A 19,610-nucleotide genomic window follows, 5' to 3' on the forward strand; every position below is an offset into this window, starting at 1 on the left:
CAGGCCTCTTTAGAGGCCTGTGGAAAATGAAAGAAGCAATCTGATTGGTTGCTATGGGCAACTGCACCACTCTTCCTCTGCACAGGTTTTGATAAATCTCCCCCATTGTGTGTATACAAAGGGGGGGGAAATTTATCAAAACCTGTGCAGAGGAAAACTTGCCCAATTACCCATAGCAACCAATCCGATCGCTTCTTTCATTTTTAAGAAGGCCTGTGAAAAAATGAAAGCATCGATCTGATTGGTTGCTATGGGCAACTCAGCAACTTTTCCTCCGGACAGGTTTTGATAAATCTCCCCCTATGTACTGTGCCATTATGGTAATGTTCATTTTGTTAACTTAATTTAACCACTTTCGCATGCTATATAAAACAGACCTGAATGTAAATACTACGGTGAATCTATGGTATAGGACAGGCTTTTCCAACCTAGGTGCCTCCAGCTGTTGAAAAACTGCAACTCCCAGCATGCCCGGACAGCCGCTGGCTGTCCGAGCATGATGGGAGTTGTAGTTTTGCAACAGCAGGAGGTAAAAAAAAAAATATATATATATATAAAAAAAAACACTGCCTTAGAAACAGGTCAACCCAAAAAAGTTTCACATTGATAACAACCATCACACGTCATCGATTTTAAAAACAGTTTATTTTACAAAGCTCCTAAAGCCTGGAGTCTTTGCAGGGCACAGATCAGCCGGTTAAGCGGTACATATTGGGCTCTGTTCACACTGCTTTTTAGGTTTTGTTTCTTCAGATTTCTATTACTCATGAGTAGAGATGAGCGAACTTATAGTAAATTCGATTTGTCACGAACTTCTCGGCTCGGCAGTTGATGACTTGTCCTGCATAAATTAGTTCAGCTTTCAGGTGCTCCCGTGGGCTGGAAAAGGTGGATACAGTCCTCGGAGACTCTTTCCTAGGAATGTATCCACCTTTTCCAGCCCACGGGAGCACCTGAAGTCTGAACTAATTTATGCAGGAAAAGTCATCAACTGCCGAGCCGAGAAGTTCGCGACGAATCGAATTTACTGTAAGTTCGCTCATCTCTACTCATGATGATCGGACCAAACCGCAGCACTATTCTACCCAGGAGTCAAGGCATGAGTGTGAACAAACAGTTATCTTTACTAGTGATTTATGAAAATAACTTACTAAAAGTAATAAAGGATATAAATTAAATCAAAAAAATATGAAAAAATTTATACGAACAACAGACTAAGAAGTCGTCCACCAAAATTCATTGAAGACAATCTCGGATGTCTTAATGTCTTAAAGGGGTACTCCGCTGCTCAGCGTTTGGAACAAACTGTTCCGAACGCTGGCGCTCGTGACATTATAGCCCCGCCCCCTCATGACATCACATCCCACCCCCTCAATGCAAGTCTATGGGAGGGGGCGTGACAGACGTCACGCCCCCTCCCATAGACATGCATTGAAGGGGGCGGGCCGGGACATCATGAGGGGGTGGGACTATGACGTCACGAGCGCCAGCGTTCGGAACAGTTTGTTCCAAACGCTGAGCAGCGGAGTACCCCTTTAAAGGAAATAAAAAGTGAGGTGTAATATTTACACGAATGATACACAGTTCTCTTTAAATCTGGACAAAGTCCCCATGATACGGTCCTTACAGCTTTACACGGAGGTCTGCTTATAATTTTTCGTATCCAGGACTTTCTTTCCGCACATTGCACAGATCCCTAGAAAATAAAAAGGAAACGTAAGGGAATGAAGATGTTCTATCAAATCTATTATTTAATTAAAAAAAAATTAAAAAACTTAAAATTTTTTAAAAGGTGTCATTTTTGTTACAATGGTTGTCCAAGCTGATTACATGGTGTCCTGAGGCAGGGACTTCCTGTGATCAGTTCTCCTGTAGCGCCACTGAAGGGGAAGTGAAGTATTACAGATTGTTCATTGGATTCAATAGGTGAGATGCTCTTTGCAACTGCCCTCCTAAAGTATAGACTTTCCTAAATCAGACAATCCCTTTAAACTTATTTAAAGGGGTACTCCAGTGGAAAAATTTTTTTTTTAGAGAAAGTTAGACAGATTTGTATTTTGGCTTATACTGTGGATAACTTTTGCAAGAGCCTAAATCAGGCATAGGCAACCTGTAGCACTGCAGATGTTTTGGACTACATCTCCCATGATGCTTTGGCAGCATTTTTGCTATCAGAGCATCATAGGAGATGCAGTCCCAAACATCTGCGGTGCCGAAGGTTGCCTATACCTGGTCTAAATGTGACTAGGAGACTTACTACAGTCACCCACCATAACTGGGTTATACGTCAGACAAAGAGCTTATTCCTTCCAAAAACAGCACCACACCTGTCCTCAGGGTGTGTGCGGTATTACAACTTGGCTCTATTCACTACAATGGAACTGAGCAGCAATACCACACACAACCTGAGAACATGGGTAGTGCTGTCAGCTGTTTTTCTGTTCCTGAATAACCTCTTTAAAAGGGGTACTCTGCTGGAAAACATTTTTTTTTTTTAATCAACTGGTGCCACAAAGTTAAACAGCTTTGTAAATTACATATTTAAAAATCTTAATCCTTCAAGTACTTATCAGCTGCTGTATGCTCCAGAGGAAGTTGTTTAGTTTTTTTCAGTCTGACGAAGTCAGGAACTGTCCAGAGCAGGAGCAAATCCCCATAGCAAACCTCTCCTGCTGCAAACAGTTCCTGGCATGAACAGAGGTGTCAGCAGAGAACACTGTGGTTAAACAGAAAAGAACTACACAACTTCCACTGGAGCATACTGCAGCTGATAAGTACTGGAAAGATTAAGATTTTTAAACAGAAGTAATTTACAAATCTGTTTAACTTTCTGGAAACAATTGATTTAAAAAAAATCTATATATAAAAAAAAAAATCTCCACCGGAGTGCCCCTCTAATTTCGGTCTTTGGCCTGTCCTACTGGTTTAGTGGTATCATGGGTGCAAAGGGTTCTTCCTATACTAAGAGCTTAGATGCCAGGGACTTCATAGAACCCCCCAACCCTTTCTAATAAGTGTGTAGTGGGGCCACTCCGCACCCCTCAATTTAAAGGAGATATCCAGTGGTGAAAAACGTATCCCCTATCCTAAGCATAGGGGATAAGTTTCAGATCACGGGGGTCCGACCGCTGGGGCCGCCCCACGATCTCCTGTACGGGGCCCCGGCAGCCCGCGGGGAGGGGGCATATTGATCATGGCATGAAGCAGCGGCTGACATGCCCCCTCAATGCAACTCTATGTCAGAGTCGGAGCACTGCCTTTGGCAATCTTTGGCTCTGCCATAGTGATGTATTGAGGGTGTGTGTCGGATGACGCTTCGTGCGGTGGTCGACACCCGCTATCTGGCCAGCGAGCTGGGGCCCCGTACAGGAGATCTTGGGGGGCCCCAGCAGTCGGACCCCCCGCGATCTGAAACTTATCCCCTATGCTTAGGATAGGGGATAATTTTTTCACCACTGGACTACCCCTTTAACCTTTCATGGGCATGCATAACGAACACCAGTTAACCAGTTTGGGAAAACGTATCCCCTATCCGCAGGATCAATGCATTTTCATTACTTACCCTTTTTATAAGCACAACCTTGGCAATAGTGAGATCCTGCCTGATGAACTGAACTTTTGCAGATACGACATATTGCAAACCGATTTTTACCATACGGGTCAAACCTAAGACAAGAACAAAAAGATAAGGTTAGTATTATAGGATTAATCCTAAACTATGGGATCGAAAATTTGTACTTCATGAGTGTAAGAAATCATTTAAAAAAAAAAAAAAAAAAAAAGGCTGCACAGATTCACCTCTCACAACAGAGAAGGTATGAGATGTGCAAGAATAGAGGTGTGTTAAAGGGGTACTTCACTGGAAAACATTTTCTTTTAAATCAACTGGTGCCAGAAAGTTAAACAGATTTGTAAATGACTTCTATTAAAAAATCCCAATCCTTCCAGTACTTTTTAGATTATGTATACTACAGAGGAAATGGTTTTCTTTTTGAATTTCCTTTCTGTCTGACCACAGTGCTCTCTGCTGACACCTCTGTCCGTGTCAGGAACTATCCAGAGCAAAAGAGGTTTGCTATGGGAATTTGCTCTTACTCTACAATTCCTGAAATGGACAGAGGTGTCAGCAGAGAGCACTGTGGTCAGACAGAAAGGAAATTCAAAAAGAAAAGAACTTTCTCTGTAGTATACAGCAGCTGATAAGTACTGAAAGGATTGGGATTTTTTAATATACCGTAAGTAATTTACAAATCTGAAAGGAAAAAAATGAAGAAATTCGGCACTGCCTACTTCTGTACCTCTCTGTTACTGGATACAAAGTCCCTACTGCGGTTTTACTGGTGGCTAAGTGGTGCTCTGGCTTGTAGAAGTATAATACTGTAGCAAACTTGATAGAAGAAATGAAAACCCGGCAACTCCCCAATCTTCCAAATTTATTTGCACATACTCACAACAATCAGTACATCATGGGGGGGATGCATAGATGTTATCGGGGGGTACCACTGAGAGGCGACACCAATGTTTCGCACTATTTAGTGCTTCGACGGGCCTGACTCTAGACCGGAACATGTCACCTTAAGTACAGGTGGATAATTACTACTACCAAACCCCATTCACTTCGACATTGACGTCACTGAAGGTAGGAAGGTTATTAATTATCTATTATAACCACAGCGAAAAAGAACTAAATACAATTACAAATACAAAAGTTTAAAAGCAAACGGATACATCAACTTTGTCATTGAGCCCTAGGACGCCTGTTGCATCAGTGGCAATGATCCAGTGGGTTTCTCTTCTCAGGAGATTCTTATCGGATCTCGTACCCGGTATGGGTGTAACCTTTTTCGATGCCGGCGAACTTCAGTTGTTCATGGCTTCCTCCATGTGCTTCCATTATATGGGAGATGAATCAGGGGGCGCCCTTTTTAGTGCGGAGATGGGGACACCGGTGTCCTGTACATACGCTAACCTGTATCTGGCCAATTTTGAGAATAATGTTGTGTACACAGTTGGAAGATTGGCGAGTTGCCGGCTTTTCATTTCTTCTATCAAGTTTGCTATCATTTACAAATCTGTTTAACTTTCTGGCACCAGTAGATTTAAAAAGAAAATGTTTTCCAGTGGAGTACCCCTTTAAAAGGGCTGTACAGCTTTCAAGTATTTGGTATGGGCCCAATACACGAGGGCGATAACTGGCGAAACAGGCTGACGAATATGCTGAGGGTGCGTTCACACGCTCTGTTTTTGCGGGTTTTCCGCAGCGTATTTGAAAGGGGCGGGCTCTTCTTGGCTGTCCATAGCAGATTGTCCACGGCGGATTTTCCGCAGCGTAAATTCCGCCGCGGACAATCTGCTATGGACAGCCCAGAAGAGCCCGCCCCTTTGTAATACGCTGCGGAAAACCCGCAAAAACAGAGAGCGTGTGAACGCACCCTGACACTGGTTTGTTGGGCAGATTTTTTATTGTTTATTTTTTTTAAAGCAGGCAAAAAAACATAGTCCATCAGGCGACAATGGTGGAAGAGCCACATGAATGATCTAGCGATCGTACGTATAGCTGCGCACACATGGTAATTGAGCCGTGTAAGTGGCTCCGCACATGAGCGCCAATCTACTTGATCGGCGCTCACAACAGGCATGGGTCTGCCCTTGCAATGCTACCTTTAGCACCGTGTTTTCCAAACAGTGTGTCTCCAGCTGTTGCAAAACTACAACTCCCAGCATGCCCGGACAGCCTTCGGCTGTCCAGGCATGTTGGGAGTTGTAGTTTTGCAACAGCTGGAGACACACTGTTTGGTAAACACTGCCTCAGCAAGTCGTAGGCTGTCCAGGCATGCTGGAAGTTGTAGTTTTGCAACAGCTGGAGACACACCGTTTGGTAAACACTGCCTTATCAAGTCATAGGGGAAAGATGGAAGGATTGGATCACATAAGAAAATGTTATCACGGAGGGCTGAAGACACAAAACGGTAGAATATCTGTAACCCCAACTTTTAGCTGAATTGCTTTATTTTTTATTTAGGTTGTGGTGCGTTTTTTTTTGCTTTTTTGATGTAGTGAATTTTCTAAAACTGCAGTAAAAAGGGCACCAATTTTTCAGGGAATCTTGAAATATATCTAAATCTACAATAAGGAAGATCTACCACCTCTCTGGTCGCGTTGGTTTTTTAGTAAATACTTGCATTCTCCATGGAATTATCCGTAGTAAGGATGGAACTTGTGGCCGTAATAGACAAAAAACAGCTGTAGGCACCCTGATTGAAAACCACAGGTCTTTTGATGGATGCAGCTCATTTATGTTTCAATGGATGGGTTGGCTGATGGGAGGGAGGAAAATGGAATTATGGGATTTGTAGGCAAAAGAAGAAAACTCGAACAGGAATACTAGTTATGGTAATCCCTCAACATAGCCATTTAGCCCCAAGACAAGCCTTCCTATGCATGTCCATTACTGTCTGCCAGGTACGTACTAAAATCACCTTATGGTGGAGAACCCGTTTAACCCCCATCACTTTTTACTTTTTAGTTACTCTATTTAGTTTATATCTACAATATAAGAAGTGATATTTTCAGGAGGGTTTTTCCATTGTTGAGGAGATGATTTATGGTAGATGGAATCATCGGCTGCACAGATGACATTTCACTACATAGTTTAATGTAAAGCAACGTAATGGAGTCATAATGTACAAGACACAAGAAGCCGTGGAAGGTTCTCCCAATACTGAGGGCTGGAAATAGCAGTAACCTTTACTAGCAGCACATTTCCTGGCAGCCGAATTATTGCTTGGTCTCCATGGTTACATCGTCATGAACATTTGTCTGGGTCAATACGGAATAACATACGCGGTGTCAGAGGTGTGCACTGCAGAGGATTATATTATTCACAATGGATTCTTGCTTTGTATGTGGTTTTAGTTTCTTTTATCAAAAAAGCCTTAGTATAATAAAGCTTTTAAAGTAATAGGTAAAGATCAGGGGTGCGTTTGCTTCCTGTGTGTGTGTAAAAAAAAAAAAAAAAAAAAAAAAAAAAAAATTAGGATCCACTTGCGGGGTAAGATTTCTAACCACTATAAACAGAATAAGGGATTCTCTCTGATTGGTGGTGGTCCAACTCCTGGGACCCTCCCAATGACAAGATCAGGGTGTCCTGTGTGCCCCTTAGTTGAATGACATCCTGGGCCACAGACGAGCACCACAAACACGCTTTATTTCATTTAAAGGGGTACTACACTGGAAAACATTTTCTTTTAAATCAACTGGTGCCAGAAAGTTAAACAGATTTGTAAATTACTTCTATTAAAAAATCTCAATCCTTCCAGTACTTATCAGCTACTGTATAATCCACAGGAAGTTCTTTTCTTTTTGAATTTCCTTTCTGTCTGACCACAGTGCTCTCTGCTGACACCTCTGTCCATGTCAGTAACTGTCCAGAGCATGAGAGGTTTGCTATTGGATTTGCTCCTACTCTGGACAGTTCCTGACATGGACAGAGGTGTCAGCAGAGAGCACTTGTAGTCAGGCAGAAAGGAAATTAAAAAAGAAAATAAACTTCCTCTGTAATATACAGAAGCTGATAAGTACTGGAAGGATTGGGATTTTTTAATAGAAGTCATTTACAAATCTGTTTAACTTTCTGGCACCAGTTGATTTAAAAGAAAATGTTTTCCATTGGAGTACCCCTTTAAACACGTAATGGGCCAGACAAGGATAGCGGAGTGCTAGCTCTGATCAGTCCATAAATAGGACCCCAGATCATAATGTCTGCAGTGGTCAGACCGCCACCAGTCCATGTCCCCTATCCTGCAGTTCGTGAATAAGTGCCTATCGGGGGCAAGCACCTTTAATATTTCAAAGTATTTGCTACAACTGCATCCTGTGTGTGCGGTCCTCTGCAAACACAGCAGTAAGGATCCTTTGAAAGCTCAAGTCACGCTGTAAATTAGTGTAATTCTCTAACTGCACATTCCTTAATACATGGGGAGATGTGCGGCTTAAGAGCAATGATTATTTTTGACAGATCAAAACTGCCTGGTTAGATGACAAAGTACCAGTTGCTCGTTCGACGGCTAATAGTTGTCCCTTTTACACAGGGTGATATTGCAGAACGTGCAAGTGTGCAGAATGTACGCACGTTTTCCACTGTGTGAACATAAAGTTTACTCCTCTTCATCAATTCATTTCAGGATAAAATTTATATAATTATATATATAATATATATATATATATATATATATATATATATATATATATATATATATATATATATATATATACATACATATATACACACACACACACCCGGGGATCTGACCTGCACCTCCCGCCCGAACTGAAGTTAGTAAATGGTTATGTACACTGTGAGCTGGACACTATAGTAGATTCGGGACCACAGGTTTTGTTTGTGTTTGTGAACACGGCTTTGTGTATGATTTTATTGCTCACTATGATGGTCCCCTTATGATGTTATTTTTTACTTTTGATCACCATTATGATTACTATGTCATGATCATCTATGTTTACACATGCAAATTATATATTATTTATTTATTTATTTATTTTTTTAAATAAAAACCTGTGCTTATTGATTTCTTATATCTCTTTATCTACTTTTTTTTTTTTTTAAGCAAAGCTCCAAGTGCCCTGCACAGACAAATGATAAACTATAAAACTCTGCTTGCTGCGGCCACTATGAGGAACTTAGGAGCTTACTGCAAACTTTTTATATATTGAACATAAAGTGTGAAGTAAGCTCCCCTAGTGGTGACTGCAGGCAGCACAATCACATCACATGACTTGCAGGTATGGATCATAAAAACAAAGCCATGCTTTCCATGAACATAATACATAAAAATGTTTTTTATCAGAACAGAGTAATGGATATTAAATTAAATGTTATCAAAAGGACATTTACTATACCAGGGTTTCCCAAACAGAGTGCCTCGAGTTGTTGCAAAACAACTCCCAGCATGCCCGGACAGCAGGAGGCACCCTGATTGGGAAACACTGGTCTAGACTGTCACGTAAGACAGTATGAGTAGGTGAAACAATGTAGAAGAAAAGATTCGGCAACTCACCACTGCTGTAAGACGCGTGGACATTATTCCATGTAGCGGATCATGACAGTCCATGTCGGGGAGGTGAAGGAGGCAGGGGGTACAGGTGGGACAGCACAGTTTCGCAGTTTTTTAAGCAACATACCCTGCTAACAGTATTAGTAGGGTATGTTACTTAAAATATGATACCATGCGCCAAAAGTGCACCAAAATTTTTGCACACTTTAGTGCACTTTTGGCGCATGGTATGACATTTTAAGCTACTTCCCCTTTTCTGACACGCCACACCCCCCTTCTTGCTGAGACACATTTTTGGGTCTTTATGCATAAAAAATGTATCTCAAGTAGGGAGTACTTGTACGCATGCAAATGTCCCTGATACCTAATCCGATACTCGTCGGCGGGACCCCCGCCGGCAGGTATCACAGAGGTGGCGAACTATGCAGCGCACCCAGCAGCTGAGCGCGTCATAGCCGGGACCTGTGGCTAATGCCAAACATCACCGATCGCGGTGATGTCCGGCATTAACCCTATAGACATCGGGTTCAAAGTTGATTGCGGCGTCCAAAAAATCCAGAAGTTGACTGCCGGTTAGCTCAGGGATGCTGATCGGGATCCTGATCAGCTGAGAGGACGGCCGGAGCTGCCTTATCGTGCTCTGTGCCGTCCAATCGTCGCTCATTTATTGCAGCCATCCATGGCAGGCAGTAGTAAAGGAGTGCCGATAACACTGATTAATGCTATGCAATGGCATATCATTGATCAGTATATGTAATCTACAGATTGCATGTAATAGTCCTCTATGTGGATTAAAAAAAAGTGTAAAAAATAAATAATAATAATAATAAATGTGAATTAACCCCTTCCCTAATAAAACTTTGAATCCCCCCCCTATTAAATAAAAAAAATCTTTTTTTTTTTTTTTTATATAAAAAAGCCCTTTTTCCCATTAAAAAAAAAAAAAATAAAAAAAAAAAAACAACCCTGTATCGATAATTGGTATTGGCGAGTACGTGTATTTGAACTAAACCAAAAAAGGGAAAAAGCTAATTGGACATAAATGTCACACCAAACTCAAAAAATGAGCTGGACAAAATTATTGGCACCCTTAACTTAATATTTGGTTGCACACCCTTTGGAAAAAATAACTGAGATCAATCGCTTCCTATAACCATCAATAAGCTTCTTACACCTCTCAGCCGGAATGTTGGACCACTCTTCCTTTGCAAACTGCTCCAGGTCTCTCTTATTGGAAGGCGCCTTTTCCCAACAGCAATTTTAAGATCTCTCCACAGGTGTTCAATGAGATTTAGATCTGGACTCATTGCCGGCCACTTCAGAACTCTCCAGCGCTTTGTTGCCATCCATTTCTGGGGCTTTTTGACGTATGTTTGGGGTCATTGTCCTGCTGGAAGACCCAAGATCTCGGACACAAACCCAGCTTTCTGACACTGGGCTGTACAGTGCGACCCAAAATCCATTGGTAATCCTCAATTTCATGATGCCTTGTACACATTCAAGGCACCCAGTGCCAGAGGCAGCAAAACAACCCAAAAACATCATTGAACCTCAACCATATTTCACTGTAGGTACTGTGTTCTTTTATTTGTAGGACTCATTCTGTTTTCGGTAAACAGTAGAAGGATGTGCTTTACCAAAAAGCTCTATCTTGGTCTCATCTGTCCACAAGATGTTTTCCTAGAAGGATTTTGGCTTACTCAAGTTCATTTTGGAAAAATGTAGTCTTGCTTTTTTAGGTCTGTGTCAGCAGTGGGGTCCTCCTGGGTCTCCTGCCATAGCGTTTTATTTCATTTAAATGTCGACGGATAGTTTGTGCTGACACTGATGCTCCCTGAGCCTGCAGGACAGCTTGAATATCTTTGGAATTTGTTTGGGGCTGCTTATCCACCATCCGGACTATCTTGCATTGACACCTTTCATCAATTTTTCTCTTCCGTCTACGTCCAGGGAGATTAGCTAGAGTGCCATGGGTTGCAAACTTCTTGATAATGTTGCGCACTGTGGACAAATGCGAATCTAGATCTCTGGAGATGGACTTGTAACCTTGAGATTGTTTATATTTTCCACAATTTTGGTTCTCAAGTCCTCAGACAGTTCTCTTCTCCTCTTTCTGTTGTCCATGCTTCGTGTGGCACACACAGACACACAATGCAAGTGAACTTCTCTCCTTTTTATCTGCTTTCAGGTGGGATTTTTATATTGCCCTCACCTGTTATTTGCCCCAGGTGAGATTAAAGAAGCATCACATGCTTGAAACAGTCTTATTTTTCCACAATTTTGAAAGGGTGCCATTACTTGTCTCCAGCCAATTTTTGGGGTTTGGTGTGACATTATGTCCAATTTGCTTTTTTGGTTTAGTTCCAATACACACAAAGGGAATAAACATGTGTATAGCTAAACATGTGTTACTGCAATCATTTTCTGTGAGAAATACTTCATTTTCTTGAAAAATTTCAGGGGTGCCAACATTTATGGCCATGACTGTACATGCAACCCACTAACCTCGCTTTCTTTGCTGTCAGTGCTTTATTTTCGTTCAGCTTCCGGCCACCGCTTTCTGCAAGTTAAATAATAAAATAAATTGTACAGTTCATAGATATTAAAAATATCAACAAATTAGGAGCAACCATGTCCATTATATAAAAGTTATTACAGTGGCCCCTCAAGTTACAATATTAAATCGGTTCCAGGACGACCATTGTATGTTGAGACCATAACTCTATGGAACCTGGTTATTGTTTCTGAAGAGCCAAAATGCCATCCGAAAATAGGAAAAAGTGAGGATTAGAGGGAAAAAGGAATATAACTTATACAGATAAAGCAAGTCCGTACATATAAAAGTAATAAAGATCTGCTGGGAGCTGTAATCACTGTCTATGTAGAGGACAGGAGCTTCTTCAGGGTCCTGTGCAGTACACAATGTCCTAAAAAAGTAACATGGAGCCGCTCTCACCTGGTGTCCAAAGGAGCAGCTAACCCTGGCACAGGTAAGGAGTACAGAACATGTAATACCTCCCTGTACCAGCCAGTCAGTGCAGGCACTTAAGTAATACAGGGGTTTTACCAGTGAATGCCCAATGTGATTGGTCAGTTCTTCCAGCCAATGAGACACTTTGCAGATCTGGACTGTCTGTAAAAATGTATGTTGGGTCTGAGTTCACGTTACAATGGTCCAGAAAAGATAATTTTATATTGTAACCTAAGGCCACTGTAAGTTGAGGGACCGCTGTATAGCACCATTTCTTACTCTCTTAGGCTAGGTTCAAACTACGGAATCCGAGTGCGGCCAGAGCTGACTGAATCAGTCGGCGCTAGGACCGCGCGGACACCGCAGTCTCCAATAGACTGCAATGTGTTCTGCGCGGATTTCCACCTGATGATAGAGCAACGCCATTCTTCAGGCGGAAATTTCCAAGCGGATTTTCTGTTCACAAATTCCGAAGTGTGAATTTGTGAACGCAAACCCATTCACTACACTATACATTTACGCAAGCGGAATTTCCACCTGCAATTTCAAAGCGGAAATGAAGGCGGAAATTCCGTAGTGTGAACCCAGCCTTAGTAACTCATTCTAGAGTTCATCGGTAAAATACACTGCAAAATATTCAGCATTCAGTGGGGCTAATCCGCAGCCGTCCTGAGGCCGGCCGTACAAAATGATTTATCGTGACAGGCACAGAAGTCTTCAGAAGTCCCGCTATAGTACCTGATCGTCTTTCTGCAATTGTGTTAAAGGGGTGCCTACCGGACAGCTGACAGGGACAGTACTAATGTTACTCTCTAAAGTCGTGATCGCTATTGATCATGGCATTTAGAGGGTTAACCTGCCGGGATCGGATTGAAGGCTGCTCCCAGCAGTCGCGGGCAAGTGTGATTTTTAAGACACAGCCGGCATCAGCCGGAGAGCGTGCTCAAAAGCTATATGTTCAACGACTGTCAAGTCAACGTATAAAAGGCGTATCGGCGGTCGGAGGGGGATTATCTTTGGAAACAACCCCCTGAAATCCTCCCACTGAATTCTGAACGTAAGTTTTACAACTACATAATTGTCTTATATCCAACCTGTAGTTGACCACTAGATGTCAGCAAATATCAGGACTGCAAAATGTCATCATTTATTTTCACACAGGTAAAATTTAAATTACTTTAAAAAAGGGGTATTCCAGGAAAAAAAAAATTTTTCATTTTTTTTATATCAACTGGCTGGAGAAAGATAAATTACTTCTATAAAAAAAAATCTTAATCCATTCAATAATTATCAGCTGCTGAAGTTGAGTTGTTGTTTTCTGTCTGGCAACAGTGCTCTCTGCTGACATCTCTGCTTGTCTCGGAAACTGCACGGAGTAGAAGAGGTTTGCTATGGGGATTTGCTTCTAAACTGGGTGGTTCCCGAGACACGTGTCATCAGAGAGCACTTAGACAGAAAAGAACAACTCAACTTCATCAGCTCATAAGTACTGAAAGGATTAAGATTTTTTAATAGAAGTCATTTACAAATCTGTTTAACTTTCTGGAGCCAGTTGTTATATATATAAAAAGTTTTTTTCCTGGATAACCCCTTTAAGAAAGGTCTACGAATGCCCCAGAAATACCAAACACTTTGCACTGTCTATACCACTGTTTCCCAACCAGGGTGCCTCCAGCTGTTGCAAAACTACAACTCCCAGCATGCTGGGAGTTGTAGTTTTGCAACAGCTGGAGGCACCCTGGTTGGGAAAAACTGGTCTAGCCTGGTGTCAGAATGTATAAAAAATAAATATGATGGTCAGAAAAGCAGCACCAACAATTAGAAAATACCCCTACTTAAAGAAGAGGATGTCAGAGAAAGCAGCAGGAAGTATTAGCAGAGGGCGGCAGAAGAGACGTCTCCCTCCATTTGTTATTGGAGTCAGACCTAGGCACATTTTAGCCCCTTTTTTAACACATGAAAACAGGACTTTCTGGTTTTGACCATAGTAACCAATTACAGCTCGGCTTTCATATCTTAATGAGCTCTGGTAAAGTGAAACCTAAGCTGTGATTGGTTGCTATGGGCTAAATCGGATAGTGTTGGTTTTAGGCCGATTGATTGATCAGGGCCAAAATATATAACACTGGGTTCACATACTATTTTGTTTATTATTTTTTGTGTTTTGGGCCTAAAACACAGAAAAGGTGCAAATCTTCAAATTATAGATTTTCTCTGTGTCAGTTCCACTCCTGCTTTGGCTAAAAATTCCAATGAAAACACTGTATAATGAGTATAAATCATGAAGAAAGACTGAGCACTCACCATTATCTTGCAGAATCTGTTCAGTCTTTATTCAAAAAAGATCTTCTGGGGTACAGGAGCTGGATGGGAGAGCGGTGTACTGGCCTGGGGGAAGGACTGGGCCACGAAGCGCATCACGCGCGATATGGTCCGTGGCCCAGTCCTCCTCCCCCCCCCACGCCAGCACACCGCTCTCCCATCCAGCTCCTGTACCCCAGAAGATCTTTTTTGAATAAAGACTGAACAGATTCTGCAAGATAATGGTGAGTGCTCAGTCTTTCTTCATGATTTATGCATAATAGAATACTTGCTACATCTACACGTGAAGCACCTCTTATCTGCCGACCTGGGGATGCACACATGTGCCGAAGTTGCTTTCTTCTTCAACATTATATTGAACTGTATAATGAGTGACCCCCTTGGGTTATAGTTGGAAAAGCATTATAGATAAAATCACCCCATGTCATAGAAAGAAGCTGTGATTTACCTGTGGTATTCCTGGCCCCTGCCTTCCATGTATCTGGAGTGATGACTGTGCCCAACTTCTTCTCACCTGTAAAACAGACATGTCCGTTGGTGTGAGTCATGTATTGGTCATCGGTATACATTTATCATTAAAGAACATAATCACACATAGAATACTGTGTACAGTATTGGTCAGATCACACATAGAATACTGTGTACAGTACTGGGCACCAGTGTACAAGAAAGATGTAGTGGAGCTGGAGAGGGTTCAAAGACGGGCAACCAGGGTAATATGGGGAATGGGAGGACTACAGTACCCAGAAAGACTATCAGAATTAGGGTCATTTAGTTAAGAAAGAAGTTATTAGGTCGCCCCTAAGATGTCAATGTATAAGTACAGTAATGTATATCAGGTGCAGTACAGAGATCTCTCCCATGTCCTATTTAAAGGGGTACTTCGGTACTAAGTCATCTTATCCCCTATCCTTTGGATAAGATGCTTGATCGCAGGGGTCCCGCCGCTAGGGACCCCATGATCTTGAACGCCGCACCCCGTTAAGATCAGTCCCCGGAGCGTGTTCACTCCGGGTCTGATTACTGTCGATCACGGGGCCCCTTTGGATAGGGGATAAGATGTCTAGGGGTGGAGTACCCCTTTAAACCCAGAACTGTATTTAAAACAAGGAGGCATCCTCTACATGTAGAGGAAAGAATGTTTCAAAACCAGCACAGACGGGGAACTCAATAAGAAAGAGAAAAGGAGGGGCCTGGATACATTTTTAGAGAATAACAACATTGATCCAGGGATTTATTCTGATGACATATTTGAAGTCGGGAAGAAATTTTTCCCATAGTATGGGGCAATTGGCATCAGCCTCATAAGGGTTTTTTTGCCTTCTTCTGGATCAACACAGTAGGGATACAATATGGATAAAGGTTGGACTTGATGAACTGTTTTCAACCTAATGTATATAGGTATATAGGTACATAGGTATATAGGTATATATATATGTAATATAAAACGTACAAGATTGTCAGAGAAAAGTAGGCGCCTGCATACTCCAACCAAGACAACAACTAGTAGTATACAAAGGCTCTGTTCACAATATGGAGATCTTGTGCAGATTCCACTTGCAGCAGACTCCCATTGATTTAAACGGGAATTTCCCTGCTCTGTTCACACGTTGATGTTCAGTCATCCGATGAAATCTGCCTGACAGTCTAGTTTGTCAATGGGAAAACGCTAATATCTACAGAAGATTACAGCAGACGTAAGCACCGAATGTGGATCACTTTCTTGCTCCATGCAGAGGAAATTCAGCGGAGAATGGTGAAGAAATCCATATTGTCATATCCTACACCAGCGATACCATGTTTGCATCCACACATAAGACATAATACAACATGTGCTGTGTGTGGTATATCACCGTACAGGGGATGTATCCACATGATAAGAATATTACTAACCTGATCTGCTCTCAGCTATGGGGTATTTTTAGGGTTTGATTACCCCTTTAAATGGCAGCTGTCACTTAAAAAAAACAAACAATACAAACGTATGACATGTTGCAGAGACAAGTCAACACTTTTGATTGGTCGGGGTCTGAGTGTTCACACCCTGACTGATCGCTAGAATGAGCAGGTTGAAGAGAACGCTAGGCTTGTTCTTTCCCCACTCTGTGCCGTGTGACAGAGACAATCTTACAATGTATGTCTATGGGATTGTCTCGATCACGGGAGATGTCTGATCGCGGGAGTCCCACTGCTGGGTCCCCCTGCGATCACCCGCATTAGGGGCGTGGCCATTATGTCATGACCACTGCCGCAGGAACCCGGCATTTGTTCAGAACGTTGGGTTCCTGCGGCAGTGGTCGTGACATAATGGTCACACCCTCTCCCTTCATGTCTATCAGAAGACACATAGACATGAATGGAGGGGGCATGACGTGACATCAAGAGGGGGTGTGGTCAGAACGCTGGAACACCCCTATAAAGGAGATCTGCAGCAGGCATGCTGGGAGTTGTTTTTCAACACTGTTCTAGAAGCTGGGCAGCAGCACACTGTATGTACATACCCCTAAGGATTAAAATAATGTTAGTGCATTAGTTTGTATTAAACATTAGATATTCATGTCCTCATTTAGTGGTCTGTGGCAAAACTACAACTCCCAGTATGCCCAGACAGTGAGTGACCGCGAGGGTATGCTGGGAGTAATACTTTCTGCAACAGCTTGAGTAATGTTTATCCAACCTGTGGCTCTCCAGCTGTTTGCAAACTAGAAACGAAATTCAAGGGCTCCAGCTCCACAAAAAATGGTAGTTAAAAAATTCTAAGTTTTATTCCATAATGCTTTAAAATCCAAAAAGGACAAAGGCAAACATAATGTGCTCTGGTGAGTTAAAAACGCCACGTCAACCGACGCGTTTCCAACAATAATGTTCTTAGTCATGGCATGAGACCCTCACACTCTGCATAGTTTTTATATATTGAGGTGTTCACTCTCATACAATACATAGTTTCACCTACTACAGGTTGAGCTCCTTCCAGCTGGAAGGACTTGTAACAAATTATCCCAGAAGAACGCGAACTTCAATTATATTCAAGAATAGTAATTCAACATAGCTTCAAGAAACACTGGGAAAAACAGTACTTTCACTGTATATAAACAAGACCCAATTCTGCAAAATTTCAACAAAAAAAAAAAACATAAATATATATACTGGATAGTTCCTGTAATTCACACTCAACGGACACCCTGTATAAAATACTAATGTCCAACAGGCTTCTCTTTTCAACAAAATTCGAAAAAAAAACTTTTTACCTCTACGAGGTGGGTATACACATTATACACCATGGATCTCCACTGTAAATGAATCACATCGGTATAATATAACTATGTATTTGATCAATTCCAATATAGACCATAACCCAAAAAACGCAATGATGCGTCTCTGTGGATATTGACATTGTTGTTTGGGTTATGGTCTATATTGGAATTGATCAAATACATAGTTATATTATACCGATGTGATTCATTTACAGTGGAGAATTATAGGAACGATCCAGTATATATTTATTGATTTTTTGAAACTTTGCTGAATTGGGTCTTGTGTATATACAGTGAAAGTACTGTTTTTCCCAGTGTTTCTTGAAGCCAAGTTGAATTACTATTCTTACATAACAGTGGGCTCAGCCTATCACTGGCCGGGGCGGGACATCGCTGCGAACGGTGATAGGCTGACGGCTGTCCGACGTTCCAGTCCCCAGCGTGAGGCCGACGTAGGTAAGTTAAAGTTTATTTTCTTTATCTTTTGCAGCCCAGGCATAGGAATACAGCGTACAGCAGTGGTCTCCAACCTGCGGACCTCCAGCTGTTGCAAAACTACAACTCTCAGCATGCCCGGACAGCCGTTGGTTGTCCGGGCATGCTGGGAGTTGTAGTTTTGCAACATCTGGAGGTCCGCAGGTTGGAGACCACTGGCGTAAAGTGAGTTCCAGCGCCAGCGGCCCCCAACAAAGAGGAGGAGGGCAGTGCTTGACATGTGAGTAATACCCCGCTGGGCTGATAATTAATTGGGGGGAGCAGAACAGCGCTGGCGGGTAACATGATTTTTTTTGGGGGGGGTTGAAAGAAATACCGTTATATACAGTGGAACCGCCATAAGTTACAAAAATACCGTGATACACATATTTGGACATACCGCCCAGCTCTATGTGAAGAGGTAAATTTCAGAAAATGTGACCTGCACAAAATGTACGAAATGCTCTGCGACCATTTAATAAATTTGGTGCTCCTACACATCACAGCACACAAAAAAAAGTGTAGAAAAATACTTCACTTACACCTACAATGATAAATGCTTCACTTACACCTACAATGATAAATGCTTCACTTACACCTACAATGATAAATGCTTCACCTACACCTACAATGATAAATGCTTCACTTACACCTACAATGATAAATGCTTCACTTACACCTACAATGATAAATGCTTCACTTACACCTACAATGATAAATGCTTCACTTACACCTACAATGATAAATGCTCCCCATTAAGTTTGTACTTTTTGGATTTTGAAGCATTATGGAATACATTTTTTTAACTACCATTTTTTGAGGAGCTGGAGCCCTTGAATTTCGTTTCTAGATTGCTGAATAACCAAGGATATGGCTTGGCGTTTATCTTCTGCACTCCCTGGTACCGGACACTCTCTCCCTTCAGGATAGGCATGTGGTGAGCTGAAAGTTTCTTCTGTTTAATATTTTTTGCATGTTTGCTAAACTACAACTCTCAGCATTGCCTTGACAGTGTGTAAAGGAAGAGCATGTTGGGCATTGTAGTTACTGCCACAACTACTGCAATGTTTTCCAACCTGTGGTGCACAAACTGTTGCAGAACTACAACTCCCAGCATGTAGTTTTGCAATAGTTTGGCAATCGATAAGCTGTAGCAGTGTTTCCCTACCAGGGTGTCTCCAGCTGTGGCAAACCTACAACTTCCAGCATGTCCGGGTATCCTGGGAGCTGTACTTTTGCAACAGCTGGAGGCACACTGGTTGGGAGACACTGAGCTAGAGGGAGTTAACATAAATCACCACTACATAACAAAACATGGCGCTGCCAGACTACGGATGTATCACAAGGAGCAAAGAGCGCCCCCAGGAGGGAGGACAGATCATACACAGACCACCCCAGCAGCCACTGAGCCCGGGGACACTTACAGTTCTCACAAACCATCTTGTCCTGACTTCCTATATACAGCAGACAGGGAAGAGACGTAAACAAGACTGCGCTTCCGGTGTCGTCACTTCCGTC

At 42.1% G+C, this 19,610-nt stretch overlaps 1 protein-coding gene across 1 annotated transcript; it reads right to left on the bottom strand.

Annotated features, from left to right (window-relative positions):
* Positions 1–1,467: 1,467 nt before the first annotated feature.
* CRIPT (CXXC repeat containing interactor of PDZ3 domain) lies at positions 1,468–19,609 on the bottom strand. The gene is made up of 5 exons (XM_056568103.1): positions 19,517–19,609; positions 14,813–14,878; positions 11,577–11,631; positions 3,563–3,666; positions 1,468–1,696 (listed from the first exon to the last, which is right to left on the bottom strand). Exons 1-5 carry the CDS (start codon positions 19,530–19,532, stop codon positions 1,632–1,634), a joined length of 306 nt encoding a protein of 101 aa, XP_056424078.1. The 5' UTR covers positions 19,533–19,609; the 3' UTR covers positions 1,468–1,631.
* Between the last annotated feature and the right edge of the window lies 1 nt (position 19,610).

This window comes from Hyla sarda, chromosome 3 (assembly GCF_029499605.1).
Source record: "Hyla sarda isolate aHylSar1 chromosome 3, aHylSar1.hap1, whole genome shotgun sequence".
Classification (NCBI taxonomy): Eukaryota; Metazoa; Chordata; class Amphibia; order Anura; family Hylidae; genus Hyla; species Hyla sarda.